Source organism: Sciurus carolinensis, chromosome 4 (genome assembly GCF_902686445.1).
Source record: "Sciurus carolinensis chromosome 4, mSciCar1.2, whole genome shotgun sequence".
NCBI classification, from domain to species: Eukaryota; Metazoa; Chordata; class Mammalia; order Rodentia; family Sciuridae; genus Sciurus; species Sciurus carolinensis.
In genome coordinates, this window is record NC_062216.1 from 163,458,084 (window position 1) to 163,477,370 (window position 19,287).

Below are 19,287 nucleotides of genomic sequence, written 5' to 3' on the forward strand. Positions count from 1 at the left end.
ACATCCTCTGCCCAAATGGCGGCTGCTCCGTACACGAGCTGGAGTGGCAATGAGTGGCTGATCCCACTGTACGTTCTGGGAATTCGTGTGGCTGGCTCTGCAGGCCTCCAGTGGCCTCCGTGAACCTGGGCACCAGCCAACATGGCAACTCCATTCTTACATGGGGTGGGCACCTGTCTTTCTTCGGGGGAGATACAATTTTCTCCTAGTAGCATGGAGTGTCATTTTCTGCTTCTAATACATTCTGTGTGACCAAAGTGACTTCAGCTTCCAGTTTATCCCCATCATCTCAAGAAATTAGCACCTTCATTCATTCTTAGAAGGGACCCAGTTTGGAGGACAAATTATATGGTCATCAGTTATGCCCGAAAAAATGCAAGGGGAAGCAAGGTGTCTGAGCATGATTCAAGTGCCAGGACACATTTAAAAAAAAAAAAAGTTTTAGGGAATTAAAAATTGATTTTTAACACTAAGGAACCAGCATGACCAGCTAGCTGATTTTCTAACTTGGCTCAAGTAGCTGGTAATGATTAATTCAAAATACATCTGCTAACCTGGGCCTCTCTAGGGAAGGAAGAGAAGTCGGTGTGTGTGTGTGTGTGTGTGTGTGTGTACACAGGGGTGCTGCTCAGAATTATTCCTCCTCCAGCTCTTGGTGGGGGGAGATCACTGGACACATGAAATGGAGAAAGAAGCACACAGACATTCTCGTGGCCTTGGGGAACAGGCCCCGGCACATCACCAAAGAACTTGACTTGAGTGTGTGTTTCGAATGCTTTCTGGTGATGTTTTACTTCTCTCAGTGTTCATGAATTACTTCTGTAGCAGTAAATGCTGCTTCTCGCTCTCTGTCTGCATCTACATATATATGTGGATTTCCCTACAACTGTGTGAGCATTAGTCCTAACTTCAATGTTCCTACTTCTGGTCTAAGACTCAGCAGCACATCCACCTGAGCATGTGACACAGCCAGGGGTCTCCTCATTCAGGTTGCCGGGAACCCAGGTGATTGGCAGGGCCTCAGGGCCACGGGACTGGATGTTCATTTTTCCATCCCTTCTCACGATTAGCACTTCAGGTGCAATAAAACCCCAGACTTCAATGGTGAGAACAGAAGCTAAATGGAAAGTTTGGAAATGGTTTGAGGGTTAGGGTTAGGGTTAGGGTTAGTGAGATCTAACCTCCAGAAAGGTTGAAGTTCAAACATAAAAGGGAGAACGGAAAGCATTTCAATCTCGCCCTCAGGGCTGCGGTGTATCTCTGCAGCTTCCTACCAGAGCCAGAGGGAGTGGGGGAGAAACAGTCAGTACTTTCTTTATTGAATGCTGCTTTCCCTGGTCACATGGCAACTCGGTACAAATAGCCCAGCGGTGGGCGGGGCGTCAACTCTGTGTTCTCATCAGCGTAAACACAACATTAATACTGAAGAGTAAAGAAAATGGGTAAAAAGTCCAGTGTCTCATCTATCTGTGTAAGGGTGACGGTGCCTGCCCACCCCAGACAGGTCCCGAGGGGAGACCTGGCTGGCCACCTCTTCCCGTCCACAGCGACGCGGGTCAGGACAGAGGAATCCCAGCTCCATCCTTCTTCCCTGGGCCTCCCTGGGGTCATGCGAGTCTTGAGAATCGGGCTCCCAGGAATGCCCGAGTTCTTCTGAAGGCCTGAGACGGCTGTCCCTTCTGTGTGTGCTGAAATGGTTCCTTCAAAGCCCTTTCCTTGTGGCCCAGCCGCTGCCCATAGAAAACGTGACTGGAGGCCAGCAGTGGTGTCCCTGCAGTCCCCATCGCAGCCCCAGATCCTGGAGACGAGGGGGCTCAGAGTGAAGGGCACCAGCTAGCCATGTCTGAATATTTGCTGAAGATTCCTGTCCTCCTTATTGGGCCACTGCTGATGGGAGACATGGGTTGAGGCAGGTGACTTTCCTTTACAGCCTTAAAGGAAGAGATTTTCTAATTTTGGATTCCCAGACCAAAAATAAACAAAATCCCCCAAACTAAAACAAATCAAAACAAAACAAGAGTGATTTTGAGGATAAAGAACGGATTAACTCAACTCCAGGTCCCTCCAGATCCAATATTCCTACAGGGTTCTTCCTGATGGCTGGTTCCGATCCTCGGTTTCCCCTCCCCTACGCTGCAGGGCAAAGAAGGTTTCCTCGGAACGAAGAGACAGCAGGCTCTTATTTCCTCAGATGAGTAATCGCCCGCCTTCTGACTTTCCTCCCCCCACCAGCTACAAGGGGACCCATAATTATTAAAAAGCAATAAGAATATCTGGAAGCCCTGTCTTGGTTTGTGGCTTTGTGATGAGATGATGCCCCTTCCTCATGCTCCCCCTTCTATGTCCCTTCTTGAAGAGACTTGTGTCGCTGGGCTATTTTTCTTTGCGCTGGGAATGCAGAGAGGCTGACTGGATCCCTGTCAAGATCTCTGTGGCAAGAGCAGCTTGGTGGGGCCAAAGGGACAAAGAAAAACAAACCAAAAAAAGCTCTGCTCAAATTCGACTCTGAAGGCTGGGCCCCCACCAGCCAGTGGCTCGTCCCCCTGTGGCGTGTCTCTCCCTCGCCGTGGCTTCTTGGTGCTAGCTGTTGTTCTCGGCCGTGAGATATTTCAGGGCGGCAAAGCCATAGCGGCGGGACATGTCCTGCTGAAACTCCTCCTTCAGGGTTTTGAGACAGATGCGGTATTGCTTGTTGGAACGGAACTTGGTGATGTCGAAGCTGGGGGCGTGGGGCATGTGGATCATGTAGGCGTTGGGCAGCACGATGAACTCATATTCCTGGAAGAGAAAGAGAAGGGCAGAGGGTGACGCCCAGGTTGACCAACCAACCGCAGGACGCCCAGAGCAGGCAGCGCCCGGACAGCAGGATGGCTGAATGTGCTGGACGGATCGGAGCCTTGGGTGGCTCATCAATAAGGTGACCCACCGTGCGGGCAGTGCCCAGCAGACCCCGGCCCCACGTGGTCACTCGACCATGACGAGCATGGGACAGCTTCTTGTCCAAATGACTGACATCCGCAGATCAGTTCAAAAGAGGGGACAAAAAAAGAATGAAAAGAAGAAAATAAAAATGAACAGCCCACGGGACAGAAGCTTTTCAAGGACAAAACTCTCCCGACTCCTCCTTCCCACAAGCCCTGTCGTTACAGAGTGTTCTCAACCTGGCAGAATCCAGATAAAAACTCGGTCCAAAAATAAAAGGCCTCCGAATCGCCAAAATTGGTGACACAGATTTAGGACACGTAACTCCCAGAGAACGCAGCACACTCCTCTCACTCCGTCTCTTACTCCCGATGCTGGTCATCTGTTTTCCCAGCTCGGAGCAGATGAGGATAAACTCAGAGAGGTCACCTCGGGACAGGGGAAGGCGCCCGTCACAGGGGGAACCGAGGCGGCAAGAACTGGCAGCTGAGTGAGGAATGAGTGAGAAAAACCACAAAGGGTGTCCCAGCGCGGCTGTCTGCGACATTCACGCAGGGACAGAGTCCCTGCCAGGCCCACTCCACCCCTGGGCGTGGCTGTGCTACCTGTCAGGTGTGCCTCCGTGCAAGCCTAAGTCACCAAAAGGGTAAAATTACGTACGATGTGTTCCTGGCAGAGAAAGGAGAGTGCTTAACGCTACTCTGCGAAGCGGCCTGAGATGAAGTGCCGGAAGGTGAACTTTCTTTGAACCAGGTCACCTGGCAACACAGCTGGGTGCTGGAGGACCACCATTTTTCAAGTGGCTGTTGAGGCTGACGACACACTGCAGCCCATGGGCCGCTTGGGGTCCCGCCAGGTATTCCGAAAGTGGGGACAAGAAAGGTTGTGCTTTCTGTTGTTCAATATGGACGCCCTTCTAGCACCTTCTACTGACATCCGTGGTTCTCAGTCCCAGGGGTTCTTGGGCACCTGGGGCGGCTCTCGGGCACAGTGGGACTGTTGCAAAGTCCTCCTGGTGATGCTCACGGATGGCCAACACTGAGCAGCCACTCTCCACTTTTCCCAAATCTGGGATGCGCTTGCCAAGAAATTCTTACAGGGGCTTGAGCAGGTGTCTTGGGGCAGGGCCCCAGGGGCCTTCTCTCCTAACTCCACAGAGCTGCCTGCTGTGGTCTGCCAGCTGCATGTCTATATGAACAGGGCTGCACTGAGACGCAGCCACGCCCGCTGCTCAGAGACCCTCGACCACTGAACCACAGTGGCAGAGTTGAACAGTTGAGAGGAGACTTGTCAGCCCCACAAAACCCCGGGACTCTTACTCTGTGGTCCTTTGCAGAACCCTCGTTTCTCCTATGACAATTTGCAAAAGGCTTCTTTTGAAGTGGGTGCTCAGTAAGAATGAGCTGAATAAACGAAGGGTTTCTGGATGAGGGCCGGGGTTGTGGCTCCCTGGTAGAGTGCTTGCCTGGCATGTGTGAGGCACTGGGTTTGATACTCAGCACCACATACAAATAAATAAAATAAAGGTACTGTGTCCATCTACAACTAAAAACAATTTAAAAATTTTTAAAAAGACTAAATGCTGCCTAAAAATCACCAATCTTTTAGTTCAAGGTGGGATAAACAGTGCACCTGTGGTGAGCTTAGCGCCAGTTACACAGAAGTCCTAGGATCTTTGTGTCCATTCTACGACTCCGGCTGGGTGACGAGCGGCATCCTCTGCTGGTCTTCGTCACTGGGTTGGGTGAGCACAAAATGGTTTGCTCTAGATGCTCAGGCTTTCCTGGTCCCGGTCAGGAAGCTGACCCTCACACAGGGAAGGAGAGCCACAGCCCTGAGGACCAGCGCGCCACATACTCTCTCTGGGTCCTGGGTTCTCACACCTTGCTCCTTCTTGAGACCCTGCTTTCTGTCTCCCTGGTCACTCTTCATTTGTGAGACCTGAGCCTCTGTCCCCACCCCCAGCAACTTGTGGATGCCGTTCTCACCTGCGCGTCCAGTTCCATGATGTGCGCCACTTTGTTCCAGCCGAAGCCCACAAACCTCCGGTCGTACTCAGGGCAGTCTTGTCTCACTACAACGTACGGCTCGAAATCAGCTTCCCACTCAACCCGGTAAGGCGTGGTGGCAGTCCGCCACTTGGCGAAGTTTGTGGGTGCGTGGCCTTTCGTCCAGACGTGGTACCTGGATACACAGAGAAACGTCATCGGGTGAAGGGAAGGCAGTGGCCGTTCCAAAGCCTGCTGATCTGAGGGAAGAAGAGATACCAGTAAGGTCCTCCGGGTGGGCTGCCGCGTCCCTGCAAAAACCAAGCTCAAGTCCTGACCCAGTGCCTGTAAATGTGACCTACTTGGAAATAGGATCTTTGCGGATCTAATCAAGTTAGAATGAGGTCAAGATGGATTAGGGTGGGCCCTAGTCCAGTGGCTGGTGTCCTTATGAGAAGAGGAAAATTTGGACTCAGACATGCCCTGCAACACTACTATGTAGAGATCAGACCGAAGGACCTATCTGCAAATGAAGGAGCGTCAAGTCCTGTGACAACTACCAGGAAGAAAGCAGAGAGGGGCAAGGAAGGAGTCTTCCTAGAGTCCTGGGGAAAAGCGTGGACCTGTAGATCCCCTGACTTTGGTCTTTTGGCTTCCAGAATTGTGAGAGAACCAATCTCTGCTGTCTTAAGCCACCCGGTGTGTAGTGTTTTGTCACAGCAGCCCCAAGAGGCTAATACAGCCCGTTGTCTGCGTCCTTCACCAAAGAGATGTTCCCTGTGAAAAGGTTGGCGAGCTCCTGGGTGCTCCGTCATGTCTGTGGAACCAACGGCAGGTCCATCTGGTTAACAGCTGCAGTTATTTGTACTGGTGATCCTCTGTGACCCTCCACCTAGGGGCAGAACCTGTGATTATGCTATAGTATGCTGCGAAGGGGAGTTTTGTAGATATAGTTAAGGCTCCTGATTGGGTGCTCCTGGACTAATTAGTTAGGAGGTCACGGAGGTGGTTCTGGCTGGATCACATGAACCTTCAGGTCTTGACGTGGGAGGCAGCACAGAGCCAGGCTGAGAGCAGAGCTGCCCGGGGGCGACAGAGCAGAGGATGAGACTCTAGGAGCTGCCGGGGGGACTGGCCAACAGCTGGCAGAAGAACTGGGACCTCAGCCTGCAGTGGCAGGGGAAGGCATTCCGCCAACAGCCAGGAGGCCGTGGGCTGGAGGGAGGCCGTGGGCTGGAGAACTCGGGCTTTGCCAGCTCTCTGGGTCTGGAACGCAGAGTCCAGAGACAGTGAGGCCATAAATCTGTATTGTTTTAACTGCTATGTTTGTGGTAATTTGTTATACAGTAATAGAAAATGAGTATAACCATGTAACAATGATAAGAAGCTAGTATTTATCAACCTCATGTATTAGAACTATTTTAAAAATACATACACGTATATATGTATATGTATGCATGTTTTTGTTTTATACCAGGAATTGAACCCAGGGTGCTTAACCACTGAGCCATATCCCTAACCCTTCTTTTTGTTTTTTTTTATTTTTTTAAATTTGAGACAGAGTTGGTAAGTGCTTGGAGCCTCACTAAGTTGCTGAGGCTGGCCTTGAACTTGTGATCCTCCTGCTATAGCCTCCAAGTCACTGGGATTACAGGTATGGACCACTGCACTTGGCCCATACATATTGTTCTTAATTTTTACAACTTACCCAACATCAGGTTATAAATTGTGCGTGCAGTGGTGGAGCTGGGATTCAAGCACTCTGACCTACTTTTTGGAAAACCTCCTTGGTTCCTCACACTCTCTGTATTATGGAACAAGTACTCAATGATTGTATGCAAAGTGGATAACAGTGAACAGTGAACCCCCCTAAAACCCGGGGGTGCCTAAGACAGAGGTGGGGTGTGGGATAGGAACACAGCTCTGGCAGTTGCAGGGATGTCCGATGGAAGGGCGGGAAAGGGCAGAAACCAACAGGCAGCTGCAGGGGGAACGAGCTCAACATGCTGGGTCTTGGCTCCTCAGGGAAGGCGCGGTACAGGCTGAGGGTGGCGGACGTGTCCCCTTAGCCAGGGGCGCTCTGATGGCAGGGACATGACCGCTTCCTTCATTTGCTCGTCCCCCACTGATGCTCAGTGTGGCTGAGCGGGCACCGACCCACAGGAGAGTCTTCACTAAGATGTGCTGCTGGGCGAGACGGGCAGGGCCTTGACCCTCTGCCCAATCACTGCAGCAACATCCACCAAAACCAGTCACTTAACTGGAAAAAGAAAGAAAGACTGAGTAACGCTACTTTAGTGGAGTGTGAACAACGGTATCGAGACAGCTATCCATCACTGACCTAGTCCAAAAATGAGGCCCACGAGCAGTTGATTTCCTAATTGTGATTTTGCTGAACAGGTACTTTTGACACTTAGTGCCTTGGACAGACCCTGCACAGCATATGTGACAGCCAGGAACCTGTATTAGTTTCCAAACTGGAGTCTTCGGGCCAGGGTTCAAATCCCACCTCTACCACTCAGGAGCTGAGGATCTTGTGTAACAAAATACCTTAACTAGGCTTCAGTTCCTTCTTGGGTCAACTGGGGTAAATAACACCTAACGTGTTGAATTGCCAAGAAGCTTAAATGAGATGATGCAAAGAATCTGGCGGAGAGCTGGCCGGAGACATTCAATAAACGCTAGCTCCCTAGGGGCAGCTTAACAAAACGGGTGAAGACACTGGTTGAGAAGGTAGCCCGCTTGGGGCTGCATTCTGTCATTCAGCAGGTGTCCCCAGGTTAACTTCCCTGCACCTTTGTTGTCTTGTCTTGGCAAACAGGGAAATCATAATACCTACTTCGGGCACAGACGATGATTAAGTGAATTAATTCACACAAAGGACAAAGGGCAGTGTCTGATACATGGTAATTTTTCTTGAAAAATGAGAATATTCTCATTATTTCTCCTTGTTCGCCTCCGAGACAGGATGTCAGTTCGCAGCGGTCTTGCTCTATGTGTGAACAGTACACTGTTGACCATTTTGCTTTTTCTTCATCTTTAGAATCTAAATTTTGGGCTTATTATAAGACAGAAAAGATGAGAAAAGAGAGAAGGGAGGGGCAGGGACATCTAGGTCAGTTCCGTTTGGCTGGAAGGCTGACGGTGTCCTGGGAGGCTGGGCGGAACAGGACGCAGGGAGGTTCACTCGCCATTAAAGCAAGCCACAGCTTGAAAACTGCCCCAGGAACCTGCTGTTGCTCCAACAGACGTGGACTTCAGGGGATGCTCGGAGACTGAGACCAGCGACATCAGGCAGCCTCAAGCACAGAGCTCAGATGGCTCCTTCCTGGCTACACCTCACAGGACACTGTTGGGAAGAGATTTGGGACACTCTGGGCAGAGGTTCTAAGCTCAGGTATACCCGAGTCACGTGGAGGGTCAGTTCCAATTCCAGGGTTTCGAATCAGGACTTCTGCATGGCGCTTGAGACTCTGCATTCCTAACAAGGACCCAGGAAGTGTGATGCTACAGGCCCAGGGCCCACCCTCCCACGGCCACACCCCCAGAGGATGTGGAGGGGTGTCCAGGTGTGGCCGGGACTAGGTTTCAGCTGCTCAGAGGCTTCAGAGTTCATTCCTTGGAGAGCAGGTGACAAAGCGGTTCGGAGGGAAGGTCTGTAATTTAGCACTTGGCAGGGCGGCTTGCCAGCTGTTAGTGGGAGCAGTAATCATGGACACAGCAGGCCAGACCCCAGCTCTCACGCCCACGAACATGGCCTTGAAATGAGTCCTCAAATCACCTGGGGTTGCAGACGGAAGGAAGAACATCTTGGAAATTTGCCAGGTGTTCAGCCACCAGGTTATAGCAACTGCAGGGGACTCAGATGAAGGCTTGGTCTCAAATTTCCAGGAGACTGTTTTTACTCTGCAACTTCAAATGTGGATTCGTATGAGCATTCAGGACTCAGCAGCCCGGCGCTACGTCGGTTAAGAACACAGGCTCAGTAGTCCCTGAGACCTGGGCTAAATCCTGGCTCTGACATTTCCTGGCTGCTTTTCAATGGGCAAATCATTTGAGCTCTCAGAACCTCAGGGTCTATTTGTTTCTTTATAGTATATTTGTTCTGAGGACTAATTGTGCTCATCACAGTTGCGTGGTACGTGAGAAACACTCACTAAAGGCAGTTGGTATTATTTCTTCCTGGAAAGCAATGGTTTGGGGGAATTAGCCCTTCTGGGTTGTTTTCCAGAATTCTGGATAGAGGACAAAGCCTGGGCTGTGGTCCTGGCACCCCCAGGACCTACGCTCCATAAAATGTAAAAAAAAAAAAAAAAAAAAAAAAAAAACAACCATAATCTCAATGGACATCCTACATCCTACCTCATGGAGCTATTTTCACAAAATAGTTTGAGGAAACCTTTAGAAACTTCTAGAAGCTTTATGGGATGAAAACCTAAGTTGCTATGACTACAGTCTTTGCACGACGATTCAGACTGCCTAGAACTATATGCTTTTTAACTCAAAGGAAGTGTTGACCGTTCTTACATTGTTCCAAAGGAGGCTTGACTTTGACAGAAGCAGGCGGAAGCAATAGCTCTCTTCAGACTGCTCAATCAAGAGACGCAGCAGGACGCCTGCTCCCCTGCCCCCGTGGTTACAGTTCATGCTACACAGGCCTGTCCCCAGGAGCCAGAACCCATTTGCACCCCTGCAGTTGTGCCATCTCGTGGGGCCCCCTGGATGTGGGGGAGCACCCCGTGATGTCCCTGCAGGACTTAGGTCCTGGGAAGTGAGGGTTGGTTTCATTTGCTGCTGTCACTTAGCAGGAAAGTCAGCTCCTAAACGGACTATGTGCAACTCTGGAGTCACCGTGGTGACTTTAAGTTGAAGAAACTGCTGCTCATCTCAGGGTCAAAGGGTTTAGAAAACAGAGCACTCACACCCAAAAGAAAGCGGGAACACACCCAGGGTGCTCACAGAAGGAAACCCCTGTACGCAGTGAGTAAATGGACAAGTACCCCAAAGATAACTCGGGCCAAGAGATGGAGAGGAGCTTGAGCTGAGTTTAGAAAAAAATATGAAAAGAAGTTAGCTTGGCCTTCTGACCTGAACGAGCCCGTCCATCTAGACACACACCTGTCGTCCATGTGCAGAGCAAGCTATGTGCACGGGGTGGGGACTGCCAGGGCATTGATTTTGTTTGTTTGCATTACAATGGACTAATGCGTGCCACCACCAACTTCTGGGTCAACAGCTTTGGTGTCTGGGTTTCCCAGGAGAGAGGTCCTTCAGGCACAGCCGCCAGGGCCACTTACCTGAATGTGAAGAGGGTCCCCATGTCCAGCATCGACAGCAACTCTGCTTTCGACTTGGGGAAAGACAGCCGGTAGCGCAGTGTCTCAAACGCGGGGACAATCATTGCTTTCTTGGTGTTGGCGAGGTCAAGCTGGATGACAGACTTCCTGGAGAGGAGATGGGCAGAGAGAGACCAGGTGTCTGTGGTGCCAGGTCAAGGTCCTTCCCTCGTGAGGGTCGGTGGTGAATGGCCCAGGCTGAGCTGCTTCCCCAGTACCGACCAGGAGCCGTAGAGGAAGTGGCGTGTGTTGTGCTGACCCAGAGAACTCAGCTTCCGGAAGACTGACAGAGGGCAGGCAGGCAGGAGGGTCTGGGCAGCCTCCCGCATGCTTGCAGGGTGCTCCTGTCAGAGTCCGGAGGACATTCTACCTCCCTCCTACTAGCCACCCAAGAGCAGGTGACACAAAGCTGCTGAGAGAGTCACCAGTCTGTGACTTCTCAACCCCTTGAACAGTCTGGACCCTGAGTCTTGAAAGGAGACAGACTTGTCCCCTGGACCCCCACCGTCCCTATACAGCCAGCACCCAGCCAGAGACGTCAGAGCCATGTGCCGGTGGAGAGCCGCAACCTCTCCTGGACTCCGGCCTCCGTGCCCTGCCTTCTGCTCTGCTCCTTGCAGAGGCAGCTCCTGCCCTTCCGGGTTTGGGTGCGTTCTCCAGCTCTGTGGGCATCACTGGAAAGGGACACACGGCTCAGGGAGGGCCGCGCAGCTTTTAGGTGAACACAGACCTGATCTGAATCCTGGTAACGTCACCTCATGAGTCCTGCCATCTGAGCCACGTCACTTAGCTTTTCACTACCCTGGGTTCTCCAGAATAGTGGCCACAGTGCCTGCCTCCTGGAGTAGCTGTGAGCAAGGTGAAGGACACTGCTTGGCACACCTGGCACGGGGCAAGCAGGGTGGCCCTCGTTCCTCCCTGCCTGGATCTTCATGATCTCTATTGCTGTGAACGTGGTACTTTGTTCACTTTCCCGCTCAGACCACTGACTTCTGAGTCTCAATGCCACCATCGCCGTCTGCGTTCATCACCGGGGGGGAAAAAAAAAAAAAGCAGACTCCCCGGGAGAAATAATAAGCACCACAAGGCATTTTGAAAAATACCGGAAGAAGCACCCCCATCCCCATAGCCATGCAAGAGCTCATCGCTGTATTATTAAGGTCACTTCACTCAACAAAACTTTGAGCCTACGTATGAGCAGGGAATAAGACTGATCTGCAAAGACTCGTCATACTGTAAGTAACCATGCTGCCCAGGTCAGTGTGGGACAGACCGGAACCGAAGGCCCAGGAGGACCTCGCGGTGTGGTGTCCACAAACAACGAGGGGGAGTGAGGGCCAGGGCAGAATAAGAACGTTTTCCGAAGCCACTCTTGGTTAACGGTTCTCACCACCTCCCTTTGGAGAAGAGGTTGTTGGAGAGACGGACTAGAGGTTCACTTTGGAACCCTTGGAATGTCATTTCTAGTCCATTTGCCATTCTTATGCTTCAGTTCACTATCCACCAGGGGACGCAGAGTCCTCATGATTCTATTTCAGAGGAGATTGTGAGGATGACAATGAGAGAGAATGCGGTGAGCCATACTTAGCCACCAGTCTGAGGCCAGAGGTGTGAGTCAGCCTGTCCTGGCCTGCCTCATTCTGTCAGAACAATGATGTCAGCTTTCAAACACCCACGAGTCCCTCCTCCACGACCAGGCACCTCGCCTCTCTCTTATATCAAAACTATATTAGATATGGCAGAGCTATGGCTCTTCACCTGTTCCCCAGGAAGCCTGTACCTTATCTATTGATTCCAGGTAGTAGTGTAAACATATACACACACATTTGAATATATGAATACATATTCACATATTCTTGTCCAAGGCGGTAAAGGCCCTGAAACCTCAGGGCATGGGAGAGAGTGTCCCTGTACTGGTGGCTGGCTGCTACTCATTCGGCAAACATAAGCACCTACTATGTGCCAGGTACTTAGAGATACAGGGTCTAAACAGCCATTCTCAGCTGGGGTGGTGTTTGCATCTTGTCTAAGTGACTTAATATGTTAAAAACCTGAGAATAATTATCTCTAAATTGGGGCCCAAGACTGCATCTGCAGCTGGCGATTTTAAGATGTGATGCTATGGAAATCGAGTGGGAGACTGAGAGGGATGGATTATAAGATTATAAAGGGGTTCATTTGGGCAACATGTCTGCACACATACATGCCGTAGGTACAGAGATCTATAATACAGGGTCCTCTACCATACAAGCCTAGAATGATTATTACAATCACGGTTATTCCAACAGCAGTTTCTGGGAGTGCCCTGATAAAAAAAATAATTGCCCCTTCTGTGGCCACACATAGGAGCAACAGCCAGAGCTCTGCCTGCCCCTGGCACCCCTGGCACCCCTGGCCAGGGTAGGCTGTTTAGAGGTAGGTACATGACATGAGCTGAATGAGTCTACTTCTCACCCTTGGAAATATAAGCAGAAACAGAAACTGGGAAACTTTACCGCTGACTTGCACCATGTCAGACAGAGCACTGTGGGCTTTGGAACCTCTGCTGCAGAGGTCCAGAGCTGCCCTGGGTAATTTCACGCTTCTGTATTGGCTTTCCAAATCCTACCTTGATTCCATGAGATGTACACCTGAATTTTTGTTTGTTTTCCTTTAACTTCTTTTTATTTTAATTAAACTATCTTGCATTGGGTTCTGCTTGCAATGAAACAACCCTAATCGATATTCTGCAATATCCAGAGTAAATAGACCTGGAGAGCAGCAGGTCTCACAGATGGAGCCCTAGCCAGCCTTTTTTCCTTCTGTATGGACAGCATCAGATTCTGGAGGACTTTCTGCAAATTCCCTTTAATCTCACTGAAATGCAAACTGCCAGAAAGATGGATTTGTCACCAGATAGGTCCATTTCAGATTCAGTTCAAGGAGGTTTCAATATTGATGTCCTGAAAGTGTCTCATTATGAGGCTGTCTCAGCAATAAAGTGGCTGCAGGGCACGGACTCTGAGCACAGCTGTTTATTGAGGTGGTAACAACAGCGGGGGCCACTCTGCAGTGAGCACTATTGGTACATCCTGCCTTGGCTGGGCTTGCTGGCCTGGAGTGAACAATCCGCAGCCAGCCTTAGTTTGCAGGGACTGTGAATTTTCTGGAAGTTGCGGGGGGTGGAGGGGCACTATGGTGTGTGAGAAGGTGGGGCTGAGAGCCAAGAGACCTGAGTTCTAGGTCCAGTCCTGACAGGCTGCGTGGCTGTGGGTGGCTCCATACTTCTACTGTCTATTGCTGAATCTGAATTCTTAACCCTGAAGCTTTTGGAGGGCAGTCTTGTGGAGCGGTAATCAGAAAAACCTGGCTTCCAGGTTTGACTCCAGCAAAGCTGTCTTCCCGGGCAAGTCACTTTAACCACTCTGAGCCCCAGAGTCTGTGCACGTGTAGGGCACATTGATGGCGAACAGCAGAAGCGTCTGGGGCCGTGCCCAGCATGCACGGAGCACAGGCTCATGGCGGCTGCTGCTTGTGATGATTTGTTTTATGTGTCCACTGGGCTAAGCTACCGTGTCCAGTGTTGGGCCAAACATCAGTCTAGAAGTCACAGGGAAGGTATTTTGTAGGTGTGGTGAACATCTACAGTCAGCTGACTTCCAGGAAAGACTACCCTCGATAAAATGATCAATTAGCTGAAGGCATAAGAACCAATTCTGAGTTTTCCTGGAAAAGAAATACCGGGGAATAATATTGTCCAAAATATAATGTGATGCATATCATCTGCATGTACACATACAAAAATGACAAATCTCACCATTATGATTATAATGCATCAATAAAAATATGGAAAAATATAAAATAATACAAATAAAAATAGAAAGAGAGACAGACAGACAGAAGGAAGAGAGAAGGAACTCAGCCTCAGCCTCAGGACTGTAGAGAAATCCTGCCTGCTTGTGGAGCCTGCTGGTCTGCTCTATGGATTGCAGACTTGCCAACACCCACAGGTTGTTCCTTAGACCCTCTGTATCTTTTCCAATCCATCCATCCTCCCACCCATTCATTCATATCTCTAGATCTCTATGTGTGTCTCTCTCTCCCATTGATTCTATTCCTCTGGGAACCCCTGGCTGACACGTTGCCTTGCCTTTCGTTCAAGATCCCAACCAAATGTGAAGTGAGTGGGGAGGGGTGGCAGAGAGAGAAAGAATCTCTGTGGATTAATAATTTTTAACTCATGATGAACCTTTTTCAATTTTCTCCATCTCAAAATATAAATCACTTGACACAAAGAGTAGTAACATTAGAGGGTCTGTCTTAATGAATTCCTGCTCACATTTACAAAAGGATCCCTGCGAAATCATTCATAACCCTACTGCAGTGTTTCGGGTTGAGGACCCTGGGTTCCTCCTCCTCCCGAGCACCCGGAGACCCTGCTGACAGGATGGACGGCACGTACGACAGATTTGGAGCCCGACTGCCCACTTTCTTCTGACCTTGGGCAGAGTGCACAGCCTCCCTGTCACAGGTTCTTCACCCATAAACGAGAAGGGGACGCCAGCTCTCACCTGCCGGGTTCTAGAGCCTAGTGCCGTGCCTGACTCAGAGGAACCGATTAGCAATGGGTCCTCTCCCCCTTTTGCAGCTCAGCAGGCTGGTGGGCTCACGGTGAGAGAGGGGGCGAGGGCAAAGTCAGAAAGGCGACAGCACTTGCACCTGGGACGAATCTTTTGGCTGGCTGGCCTGCTCATCTATGACAACAGAGGACAGATCTTCGTCTCCAGTCGGCCTCTGAATCTTTCTTCAAGTCGCTTCTTGCAGACCTCTCACACCCATGGCTCATGGCTGCACCATTCCAACCTCTGCTTCCTTTACCCCATCTCCTTCTCTGGCTTGGACCCTCATGCCTCCTGCTCGTGAGAGACCTTTGAACTCCATTAGGGCCATCTGCATAATTTATGATACTTTTTTCATGGCAGTTTTTTTGATTTAATTACATTTGTAAAATCCCTCTTCCTTATTCTATGTGTGTCAGGAAAATATCCTGGACCAGACAAGAATGATGCAGGTGGTAAGGGCTGGCCGGATTCTAGAGCCAGATTCCTTGCGCACTGGCTGCAGGTGTAAAGGAGGGTCAGGGATGACGATCCCAGGTTTTTGGATTAAGTAATGGGGAGGATGGAACTGCCAGCCATTGAGGAGGGGGAGCGTTTTGGGGGAAATCAGGACTTTGTTTTGGACTGTTCGTCTGAGACGTCCATGCAGGACTGGGTGGAAACATGAGAGGCTGTGGGCACGTGAGTTTTGAGGTCAAGAGAGAGGGAGAGACTTTATGGGGGCCAGTGGCAGACAGGTGATATTTGGAGCCGTGAGACTGAAAGTCATCACCAAGGGAGCGAAGGTAGAACAAGAGGAGGGGAGCGGAGAAGGGGGTGACTAGGGAAGACCAATGAGGTTGGACAACCAGGAGGCGGAGGTACAGTCACCTCCTCTCTGTGGGGACTTCGTTCTCAGATTCAGCCAACCACAGATTGAAAGTAATTGCATTTGTACTAAACATGAGTAGATTTTTTTTCTTGATACTTGTATCTAAAATATTACAGCACAACAACTATTTACCTAGCATTTACGCTGTGCTGGGTATTGTAAGTAATCTAGAGATGATTTAGCGCCTCGGGAGGATGTAAGGTAGATGCAACCACGGTGACATTTTACAGATGGGACTGGAGCATCTGCAGCTTCTAATGTCCAAGGAGGCCCTGGGACCAGTTCCTGAGGGCTTGGTGTATTTCTACACAGAGGGGTGACTGCATTTGTATAAGTCAGAGGGAAAAAGAAAAGGTGTGTATCAATGAGGCGGCAGCGCAGGTCAGGTCCAGCGAGAGGCGGTGCCTGACGTTGACTTAGGCAATGTGGAGTCACCAGTGGCTTGGTCTGTGACTGATGACACTGGAGGAGCACCTGGACACCCACCAGGCCCACCTGGTAAAGGTGGATGAGAGGACGATGCCATCTAAACTGGTCTTCCTCCAGCCAGTGACCCGAGGCAGGGTTGAAGGGTTAGTCAGGAACAGAACCGCGGTCACTAGGCTGCTCCCTCATCTCCCCTCCTGAGTGCACACTGGTCATGGCGAGACACAGGCTGGGCTACAGGGTCAGAGAGGACTTTGCGACTAATCTACAGCAGAATCATACAACTGTGTTTAACAAGTATCCTTTTGGTAAAAAAAAAAAATAGTTTCATTTGAAGTGACTGTGGCTTGGGGGAAATTAACTTTTGTGGTTCCTAGGGGACCAAATAAATAGCACCCCATGACCCATCCCTAGCCCTCTCATAAAAGCTAGAAGGACTCATGCTTTCCAATTAGACCCCACCAGGAGTCTTGAGAATGATCGCAACTTACCTGAAAATGGGATTCGAGTTACTTGCCAGTGTCCACCAAGGATGAACAGCCCAGTTCCCACCTCTCTGCTCGTACGCATCCCATCTGCTCTGGAGACAGAGTCTTCCTCTCACTGGGGTGGGCTCAGTGTCACAAACTCAACTGGATGCATCTCCAGGAAAACCAAATTAGAAAAGTAGCCTCCTAGTCCTGCTTAAACAGGAACCGAAGCTTTCGAAAGAACCTCCGGTCTGTCTGTCTGCACTGGGGACAATCTCAAGCAGCTGGGGGGGGGTGAGGTCCGTACCATGAATGAGTGGTGGGACTGGAGGGAAGGAGCAGGCAGGATGGTCGGGGGCAGCGGGCACCAGGAAAAGCTGGGGAGACACTGCCCAGCACCAAGGTAGCCGCTCTTCAACTCTAGCTTGGTGACTGCCACGTGGAAGGGTGACGATAGAGTCTGATGTCCCATGAGAAGCTACTGACATGATTTTCAGCTGAATGTCTCCCCAGGGGATGCTGGTTTGAAGGGAGGCTAAACCCTGAGACAGAGTGAGATCTTTGCAATCAGATGGTGTAGATTCTATCTCGACTCCTCCACTGTGGTAATTGCATAATCAGAGGACATTTTCTTAACTCTCTGGGCTTTTGTTTCCTTATCTTGATAATAAGACTTTATGGACTTGGTTATTAAGAGAATTAAGTAAGATAATACATTCCTTAACTAATGAATATTAATTAGGCAGACACAAAAGCGTTAGGTATGGAATGGGATGAGTAGATATAACCTCAGCACGGCGCTCCAAGTGTGGGGAGACAGGGCCTGGAAACCCAGGGTTCCCAGGTGTCCAGTGATGGAGAACACCCAGAGCTGTGCTCTGACCAAGACACAGAAGTTAGCCAGTCAGGAGAAGGTGTTCTAAGTATTGGCAAAACTCTGGCGACAAGGAAGCATGTAACATTCGGGAGAACTGAATTTCCAAGAGCACGCCTGCATACTGTAAGTGATTGATAAACAGCAGTAAGTGCTTAAGAACTTTGCAGCTGATCAGTAAACAGAAATAAGTGCTTAAATGTGTGCAGAATCCAGCTCTGTGCTCAGCACCGCCTTTGCATTACTTCCTCCATCGCAGCGCCCTACGACACTGGTACTTCTAGAACTCTAAAAAGATGCTAAGCTCGGTGAGGTTAGGTGTGTACGTAACCATTGCACAGCCGGTAGGACCACCATCATATGAAAATAATAATTGTAGAAATAGAGACAACACCAGTTTAGCACGAACTGGGAAAGATGAATGATCACAGATCTATTTGGCCAAGGTTGTCCATGTGGTGACTCAAGTCTACTTTTCCAACCCTGTGACTGAAGCAATGAATGTCTTAAAGTTCAAGGTCAAGGGAGCTGGTGGGAGAGTGGTTAGCAAAGAATTCAGGGAGCAGGCAACAGCCTATGGCCTGCTCGCTCAGGTTTCTTAAAGGACAGTGCCATCCACATGGCAGATTCCACCTCTTAGGGGCTGACTAGGGATGAGGCCCTAAAATAAGCAGGACTATAATAGGGGGACATGCGCATGGACCCCCTGGCTAACTGAACCCCTGCACTGGCTCCTTTCTTCACCACCATGAGCTTCTCAAACTGTTATAACTTGTCTTTGGCTCCACGGGTCTGGCTAAGGTCAGCCATGTTCCCTCACCGTGAAATCTAACTTTGACTTTTCCTGACTCTGCCTTTGGCTGCACAGGCCACTGCCCTTGGTCTTGAGCAGCCTCCTACAGAGCGTCTCGCCAGTCTCTCTGGCTTTGACCAAGGTGACCGCTTTGAGCGCCCGTCCTCGTGGCGCTGGCTACCTCGGGGGCCTCCCGTTGCCCCTGCTCCTGGGGTAGGGGTGAGGGATGCTCCGTCTTCCCCACATGCAAGCCCACTTCCACAGCAGACCTGGCTGTGCTGTGTCTGTGTGGCTGAAAGGGATGACGGAGGCTGGCACTGACAAGTGACGGACTGTTGGGCGCCCCAGGGCTGGAGGCTGGTGGCCACCAGAAGGCCAGGGGAGAACCTTGCTTGTCAGCTCTTGGAGGCCTGACCAAGTTCCAGACCACGACATGTCAGGGAGCCCGCTGTCTAATCAAACCTGAGTTGGAAGGTAGCCAAGTTCCTGTACAAGTTCCCGGGGCTCCGGGGTGGGGGAGAAACCCGGCTGGGGCGTGCTTCTGTTCCAGAGTCCCCACAACAGTCCCTCTGTGCCTCGAGGTTTGTGAAGCCAGTGGGAAGGGCTGGCCTCCCTGCACCTGTCTGCTCCCCTCTGCTGGCTCAGTACGTCTCCCCACAGGTCCCCTAACGACAAGTCTGCATCTTCCTGGGACTGGATCCTCGGGGACAGCTGTGCTCTCTGGGGATGGCCACCCGCTTCTGTCTCCGTCAGCCCTGTGGGGCTGGCGGTCAGGGGCCAGCCTGACCCACGCTAGCGTTTGAGCCCGTGCACAGTTCCGGACACAAAAGAGGCTCTCGGTCACAGTGTGGGGAACGAAGGCACGGATCTGATTGCCACGTGGGAGGGAGAGTGGCGTCGCAGAGAGGGCTCTTGGGACAGAGACCTGGGCCGAGAGTACATTCTACCCCTTGAATCCAAAGGACCGTGGGGAAGCGTCTGTTCATCTTCTCGTGTATAACGAGAGTGG

At 50.7% G+C, this 19,287-nt stretch overlaps 1 protein-coding gene across 6 annotated transcripts in view; it reads right to left on the minus strand.

The window, feature by feature from the left end:
* Window positions 1-1,298: 1,298 nt before the first annotated feature.
* The window catches only part of Large1 (LARGE xylosyl- and glucuronyltransferase 1), a 494,157-nt gene continuing 476,168 nt past the window's right edge, over window positions 1,299-19,287 (minus strand). For all 6 annotated transcript variants that reach the window (XM_047549176.1, XM_047549171.1, XM_047549173.1 and 3 more), the window contains exons 13-15: window positions 10,208-10,354; window positions 4,911-5,106; window positions 1,299-2,778 (exon numbers count right to left, since the gene is read on the minus strand). In XM_047549176.1, coding sequence (XP_047405132.1) covers window positions 2,581-2,778; window positions 4,911-5,106; window positions 10,208-10,354 — 541 coding nt within the window. In that variant the 3' untranslated portion in view covers window positions 1,299-2,580. The remainder of the gene's footprint in view (window positions 2,779-4,910; window positions 5,107-10,207; window positions 10,355-19,287) is intronic.